The sequence below is a fragment of the Mus caroli genome, unplaced genomic scaffold, assembly GCF_978045245.1.
Source record: "Mus caroli unplaced genomic scaffold, Mus_caroli_1 scaffold_10, whole genome shotgun sequence".
NCBI classification, from domain to species: domain Eukaryota; kingdom Metazoa; phylum Chordata; class Mammalia; order Rodentia; family Muridae; genus Mus; species Mus caroli.
In genome coordinates this window covers 104,958,532-104,966,684 of record NW_028227265.1, presented here as the reverse complement: position 1 = coordinate 104,966,684, position 8,153 = coordinate 104,958,532, and the positions used below count along the sequence as shown (strand labels likewise).

The following is an 8,153-nucleotide window of genomic DNA, read 5'->3' as shown; positions in this document are numbered from 1 at the left end:
GAAACTATGACAAGTGCAGTCTTTATGCAGTGCCAAGCGCTTGCCTGTACTCTGTTCTAGAAGAAAGCCTATGGAGAGGCACTGGCTCAATACGTGGTTCCCTTTTCTCTCCATACAGGAAGGACTTAGTACATTTTTTTTTCTGTTTTTTTCCCCCAGCACTGGGGGGTGGGGGTGGAGGATGACATCCAGGGACTTGTGCATGCTGAGCAAGTGTGTCACCAACTGAGCTACAACCCCAGCCCTGTTAAATTGCTTAAAAAAAAAATAATCGTAATCTGGAGGCCAGTCAAACCTTTCCTGGACATTAGTCTCCTTTGAAATAAATTCATTATTAAAACTTTTTGAAAGGTGATTTCTTCAACCTTTGGCTTGGTGTTCTGGGACTCCCAGACCTTACCTGTTCATTAGTAAGTAAATAGTAATCTGTTACCTTTAAAATTCTTTATAATATATACATCTTTAAATTCCTTGCCTAAATCATTTACTCTTTCAACATCTATATTCTCTCTTCCCAAGAAGACTTAAAACAAAACAAAAAAAAAAACAAAACCTGAGAGCAAGCTTAGAGGGCCACAGGCCTACAGAGAGACAGCAGCAACAGCTGAGCGGAGAGATCATCTGAAATGGAGCCCCGGGGAATTGGGAAGGGGGGCTTCAGAAGGGCCATGCCACTTTCAATTCAGTGTGCCCTGTGAGCCGCAGGCCCTTCCTAGCCCGTGCCATCTTTGCTGAAAGGGAAGGCTTTGGCCTGCCATGCTCAGCCCAGGGCTGCCCAGTGAGCGAGCGAGCGATTGAGCAAGCTTTTGTACACAGGCATGTCTGCAGGGGGAACAGGGCCACTGGCTGGAAAGGAAGTTTAGCGTTAAGCTATAACCCTGAAATCAGGGATTTCATCCCATCCACTCCGGGCCTCCCAACCCTGTGCTTCGGGACTTCCTAATTTGGTCTGTTTCTCAAGATGCCTGAAGATGCATTAGAGCTTCAGAGAATATGAAGTGTAGGGGAATTCCTGGTCTCCACACAGAGCAAGCACTGCTTTCCATCCGAGCCACCGTAAACTGGGTCCGTCTGTAACACTGACGGGTTAAGAGCTGCCTGTACTTTGGCAACGCAGAACTGAAGAAACAGTTCTCAATGAGATCGTCTAATATCCCATAAGCCACTGTGAGCCTTTCTCTTGTGTTTTATATTTTGTTCGAGAGTGCTGGGGATTGGCAACAGTGCCTGGCACGTGGTCGGCAAACGCTACCACCAGACACAGCTTTCAAGTCTTTGAAAACAAGGGTCCCTCGGTATAGCCCAGTCGAGGCCTGAACTTTTAGTCCCTGCCTCTGCCTCCAGGGTGCTAGGGTTATAGGCAGGTGCCACCAGGCCTGGTCCCCCTTCTAATCACCTCACAAAGCAGCTTTCGGCCCCCAGCGTGTGTTGAAGACGACTTTATATTTTTTACTCTCCAGGGTGCTAAAAAGCTTTTTAGGGCTTATTTAATTAAAACAAAATAAATAAATAGACTTTACTCTGCCTAGTATATTTTCTTAATTTGCCAGTTGTGCAAGCTACATTCTTATTCTTGGTGGAGGATCTTCGAAAGCTGGACGTTGTGAACATTTTCCTAGTAATGGTGATGACTAAGAGGCCACTGGCAAGCACTGCTTAGAGGGCTAGTTCACGTCCCCTGTACGGCAGCTTCATTTAGCAGGGCCTGTGATTCAAGGCCCGTCTGCCAGTGTGGCAGGGAGGGACAGCCACTGTTCCTCTCCTATGCCTAACATACAGCACAGCACAGGACACTTTAAAAATATGCATGCTTAAAAAGATGACAGGGGAAGATACAGTTCCATGATAAAGCACTTGCTTAGCATGTTCAAGACCCTGGGTACAATCTCAGTACTATTAAAAGAAAAAAAAAAATCAGGGAACAAGAGATTTCCGACGGAGACCCTCTTAAGCTTTTCATACTGAAAATAAGTCAATATAAAATGAGCGCACACGGATGCTGCCGTAACACTGTAGCAAAAATTCCTGCGGTGTTTCTTAAAATGCAAAATTAACTTCCCTTGCAGGAAGATGGCTAAGCTGACATTGGTTATGACCCATGAAGACACTTGAACATGACACTATGTCCACTGCTATGGGCTTTGCATTAAGCCACTGTGACAAAATTCAGAGCCCAAATGATTGTCAAGCCATTTCTCCAACCACAGATAATTTCTGTCTGCTTGTGGGTTGTTGGTTTTTTTTTTTCTTTTTTGTACAAAATGTTAAAAGACAGTAGGCCTCAGAATAGAGCCTAACCTAAGCACCGGTTATAATAAATGCATATTGACAAAAATGTGATTTCTAGCTTGAAAAGACATTACTCACTTCCCTGGGGCTAAAAGTTACAGCACATGGCAACACACTGCTAAAGGAACACTGTTTTTAAGATCTATGGAGGTTCTCCATGAGGCACAATTCATTGCTGAAGTCGGCTCATGCAGTGGTTTTACAAGGAGGGATATGCCTGTGTGCTAAATAGTGCACATTTACCATGAAGACACAGGGTGTAAGATTAAGGCAAAAAAAAAAAAAAAAAAAAAAAGCATCAAAACTTGAGTAGACTTGACTTTGCCTGTCAGATAGATGGAAAGAAGTCACTAGCATCAAAGAGGGAAATGTCTATTTGGGGGTTAATGCCCTCAGGGTAAGTCCAGTCTGAGTTCACAGAATTTTGCTTTGTCTGTGTGGACCTCCCCCTTGCTCCCCTTCCCAGCATTCAAGCAGTCTTTGTTTAGACTATTCCCAGGGGCTGGTTTGGAGAACGAAAGGCCCATTCTGTTTAAAGCCCATCTCCAGGATGAAAGCTGTTGCTGTTATTTTCAAGTCTCTAAAAGGGTGCTGTGCCTTTAAACAGGGAAAACCTAGGCTGCCATCTTTTAACAAGATCAACTAAACCTTTCCCACATCCCATTGGTATGCGTTTCAAATAAATAACGGAAGTTGACTTTGCTTTAGAGACTCATCAGCCCCGGGGTGGATGCACGCATCCAAGGCCAGCTCTGAGGGAGGCCCACGCTGCTGGTCACGAGATGCTGCTTTTGGTATGAGCATAGGGGACCATGCTGAGGTCCTGGGGTATCCAAATACCAGGGGAGCAGACAGCACAGCAAATCTTCCTTAGACATGAAACCTATGTCCCCTGGCCCTCGTATCCTCAGCCTCTCCACCCTGACTAAAGGTTTGGTTTGGGTGTTTGGTTTCTAAGAAAAGGACTGTTTGCCTAGTGCACTGCTGTCCTTAAACTCTGGGCTCAAGTGATCTTCCTGTCCCACCTCCCACTAGCTGGGATACCCCATGCTTCCACTCACTCCTTGTTTGAAGCAAGGCCTCACATAGTCCAGCCTGGCCTCCAAGAAGCTATGTAGTTGAGGGTGACCTTGGAGTTATGGTAATTAATCCTGCCTCCACCTCTGGAGTGTTGAGATTACAGGCATGCACTATCCAGTGTTTGTAGTTCTGGGGGCCAAACCCAGGGCTCTGTGTACCGGAAGCACTCCCCAGTAGAGCTAGGTTCCCAGCCCCTACCAAGTCTGAAGCTGGCTTTTAGACCTAGGGCTCTGTTTCAAAATAAGAGCCTACATTTCTTTCTGTAACTACGCTCCTCCCTAAAGGGTCTTATCTGGATATGCCTCAGGGGAAAAGCGGCAGAATGTAGAGAACACATGCATGAGTCGGTCTGTAACTAAAAGGGAGTTTGGAGCCCCATCGACAAAGTGTTAGTGACGATGGCTCAGACGTCTTCAGTAAAACTGCTGATACTGAAAATTTCAAACATTAACTAGGTCATAAAAACATCAAACAGGAGCTGGGAAGATAAACCCACACAGTTGCCACAAAATTAGAAATGTCACAAACTTGGGAAAAGCAAAAACGACAAGGACGGCTAGATGAACTCAAGCTGTAGAAGCCCAAGCCAGACCCAGCAGCCTGCTCTAAGGGAAGCTGGCAGCCAGGTCGCAGGGCAGAGCCGTCTCGTGACTCCCTCTCCACCAGCCAGGCCGCAGCAGCGGCAGCAGCGCAACGGCGAAGCAGGGACAATGGCAGCAGCAGGCATGTGCTTTGAAACAGTTACTTTTCTCTGCAAAGAGGGGATCGGGGTGATTATTTCTGGATAAGGCAAGATAATGTGGTCACGACAGAAGCAGCCAGACTCAGATCTGCACAGCTCACGGGACAGCTCTCAGTCGGTCTTTCCCAGCTTTGCGATCAACTCGTCACAGATTTTTGTCAGCTCCTCAATCTCTTGATTCTGGAAGACAGAAGATGATGATTCTACTTGCGTTCTGAGAGGAGAAGCCAGAGGCCAGACCCTCTGTGGCATCCGACTGGCTCTCCACTTCTCTGTACCACAGTCTTTATAGAAAAGAAAGCCAATGCCACCCACCCATCAAAGAATGCCTGTGTTCACACAGTACTATGCTAAAACTTAGCTGAGGGTAGAAGAGCCACCAATTCTCTTGAACCTTGCCCGTAAACCTTAGGTCCCAGGTTCTCTGGTTGTGTGAGGGTCACTTGCTAAAACACAAGTTTCACTTAATCTGCCAGCAGCTTCAGGGATTGGGATTCCAGAGTCTGACTCAGGGCTACCAGACACAAGCTGTAACTCAGGGTATCACTGTATGAATGCACACAGGCAACACAGCAGGTCACACCCTGAAAACTGCTGATCAGAGGGAAACACAACTGGTGTCACAGAACCTCCGTGACAGCGTGGGGTCAGCGAGAGGACCTCGGAGCGGCTGCTCGTCCTTCACCCAGGGTGAGTGTTGTCACAAATATCCTGAGGAAGTAAGACTCAGAACTGAAAAGCATCTTGGGATGGGAGGTTAAGAGTGAATGCGCACCATTAAGCCCAGTACATGAGGGGCAGGTGTGAGAGGCAGGCGTCAGTCTGGGACACTTAGCACCTGCCTCCAGAAAGCTCTCCCAACACAGTCTGGGCCAGAGCCTTCTCATGCTGCCTTCCACATGAAATGCTCTTAGTTGCCTGGTTCGCTGGCATGTCTGATGTCGAGCAGCCAGGCTTGAGCCTGCTGACATTATCTCTGCTTATCAGCATCAATTATGTTGGGCTCTGATTTGATTTGGGCTGTCCCGTCCTCGATAGGATGGCCTGGCAGTGTTTCTGGCCTCTACCCACTTAGAGGCTCCTAGCATCTCCCAGTTACAACCGCCAAATTAGTCTCTAGGCATGGCCTCATGTCCCTGGAAGGCAGCTCTGCTCTGAAAGCTGAGGGACCACAGCAGTGAAAGGAAAGGTGCTTTGCTTGCTGCGCAAAAGCACACAGCGAGAATGAAAGGCAGCTGTGGGACCCAGACCACATGTCCAAGCCCCTGGACTCCTGGCTAAAACTCTGAGGTTGCCTTCTGAAACCTAGCAGTGGCTGAGGACTCCTGCTACTCTTGGTTAATAATGTGATGTGTGTCCCCAGAATCACTTCATAAGGGAGCCAGCTTGCAGCAACTGAGTAAAAAGATCAAAGCCACCTTCCTTGCTCCAGGTCTATGACAAGCTAGGTCTACCAAGGACTGACAGGAGCCAGAGCGGAGAAGGGCAGCCAGATGTCCCTATGTCAGCGACAGGAGCCCCTCCATGACAGACCCCTCCATACCTTCTGCTGAAGGGCCCTCTCCAAGGACTCCACCTTCATCTGCTCCTTCCGGAGTCCGGCATGGAGAGCGGCACTCTCAGCCTTCGCCTTGGAACGAACCTGAGCAATCTCCTCGTTGGCTCTGTGATGGTGTTTTGGGTTCGTTTGGGAGAAGAGATAAAAAAGGGCACAGATTAGCGACCAGGGACAGACAAAGAGGCAGGAAGACGGGATACCAACTGCTGACTTTCACAAAACATAGACTCGGGGCTGGAGAGATGACTCAGTGGTTAAGAAGAGCACTGGCTGCTCTTCCAGAGGTCCCGAGCAACCACATGGTGGCTCACAACCATCTATAATGGGAGCTGATGCTCTCTTCTGGCGTGCAGGCAGAGCATGCATATATTAAAATAAATAAATAAATAAATTTATTTCTACACAGACTCAAATGAACTGACTGCATGATCAGAGGAAAACCAGGAATCAGTGACCTACAAAATGCAATTTATATGAAACCACTAAGCACTTTTCCATGGGACATCCTGGCGGCAGAAATCAATATTCTTCAAGTTTTGTGTTTCATGCGGAAAATGAATTAGGTAATTTCATAACAATCCTAGTTTTTAAAGGAGTCGTCCAACAGACTTCCTTTCCATGTAAACGGTGCATTGAAGGCCACTCTACAGCAAAGCACCTGCCCGTGGCAGTCTGACCTTTGTATTAGAGTGACAGGCTCTTTGGGGCATAATCCCAGGTTTTCCCACTGTCAACTGTTGCCCTACCGATGTCTGTGAGTTACTGACCTCAGAAGTGTCTTTATCAGTGAGATCAGAGAGGAGGCAGGTCACTTAATAAACATCTGGCTAATCCACAGAACTGCCACAACCTCACCAGCAAGGAGACGTAAAAATTAATGTGCTAAGCAGTTTGGGTGGCGTGATATGTGTAGGGCGGGGAGGGGGGAGGGGAAGATGACTGAAGCCATGCTCTTGTGCCTGCTGAGTGGGTGGCCTATCGCTGAGCTGTGCGTGGTCAAAAGTACAGTATGGTCTTGTCCTAAGAACTCAAAGAACAACAGAACCACGACAAAACGGGGACAGAGGGGAAACACAGAGTGGGAATGAAGAAAACCCAAAATATACATATCTTAGGACACAGCAATTCCATCTTTAGCTAACTCTGCACAGAAATAACCTGCTAATGTGGCTGCTGTCAACATGGAGAGTCTGAGCCAGTCTAAATGCTCATCAGTAAAGAAACGCGGTCGCAGCCTGAGTTGGCTCAATGTTTAAGAGCACTGGCTGCTCTGACAAAGGACCCAGGCTCCACATGGGGGCTCACCCTCTTCTGGCCTCCATGGGCATCACGCATGCAGGTGATGCAGACATACATGCAGACAAAATACTCACACGCATGATATAAAAATAAATGAAATGTTTTCTAAAAAGATCCTACAGTCTAATAATGGAATTAGACCGAGCTGTGTGTTCTGACATGGAAAATGGTTCTAATATGCCATTACATGACAAGGAAAATGTGTAGGCTATTTTGATGTATATCTCAAAGCAACAACAATAAGAAGATACCATCTTTGTAGCTTGTAAAGCACAAACACAACAGAAGGACACACAACAACGAAATCCTTAATGAGGTCATAAGAGAGTGTAGAGGAGAGATATTTTTGAAGCTAGAATATGGACCACAGAATGCACCAACTGTACTACTTTGTAGTTAGAAACTAGGGTGGAAGCTGACGGTCATGGCACTTGTCCCTTGGTCCCAGCAGAGGCAGGGGGATCTCTGAGTTTGAGGGGAGTTCCAGGCAAGTCAGGAGTACACAGTGAGATTTCATCTTTTAAAAAGAGCTTGTTTTAATCCCAGCACATGGGAGGCAGTGACAGGTTGATTTCTGAAGCCAGCCTGGTCTACAGAATGAGTTCCAGGACAGCCAGGGCTACACAGAGAAACCCTGTCTCAAAAAACCATAAACACCATTCTCGGGTAAATTCCAAAATGTATTACTGGACTTCAGGCCTGAAAGTCCTAAGAGTGTTGGAGGGAAATGGGAAGAAAATTCCCTCTACCTGGAACACTGTCATAGGGAATCCAGAAACTGCAAACAAAGTGACTCTTGTCATCTTTGAATATATGGTGTCACATGCCATTAAGTTTAGCACTCAGGAGGCCGAGGCAAGTTCAAGGTCCACCTGAACTATAGGGGTAGACCCTGACTCAAAAACCCTGAAGTAAATCATCTTCCTGCACATCCCAGCACACTGCAAAGCTGAGGAGAGAGCACTAAGGCAGAGCTCTTTGTCCAGTATGTGCCAACTCTGGGTTCAATCCCACAACATTAAAAACAAAACCAAGATTTACTCTCTTCTTCATAAACAGGGTCAACAGACCAACACACACACACACACACACACACACACACACACACACACACACATTAAGTTGGAAAAATGAATTACAATTTGCAATGAAAGCCAGTGCCCCTCATATGTGACACTCTAATTT

At 46.9% G+C, this 8,153-nt stretch overlaps 1 protein-coding gene across 9 annotated transcripts in view; it reads right to left on the bottom strand.

Annotated features, from left to right (window-relative positions):
- Nucleotides 1–258: 258 nt before the first annotated feature.
- Tacc1 (transforming acidic coiled-coil containing protein 1) overlaps nucleotides 259–8,153 on the bottom strand; it is a 103,305-nt gene continuing 95,410 nt past the window's right edge. For all 9 annotated transcript variants that reach the window (XM_029480314.2, XM_029480313.2, XM_029480311.2 and 6 more), the window contains 2 exons: nucleotides 5,655–5,775; nucleotides 259–4,291 (listed from right to left, as the gene is read on the bottom strand). In XM_029480314.2, the coding sequence (XP_029336174.1) occupies nucleotides 4,223–4,291; nucleotides 5,655–5,775 (190 nt within the window). In that variant the 3' untranslated portion in view covers nucleotides 259–4,222. The remainder of the gene's footprint in view (nucleotides 4,292–5,654; nucleotides 5,776–8,153) is intronic.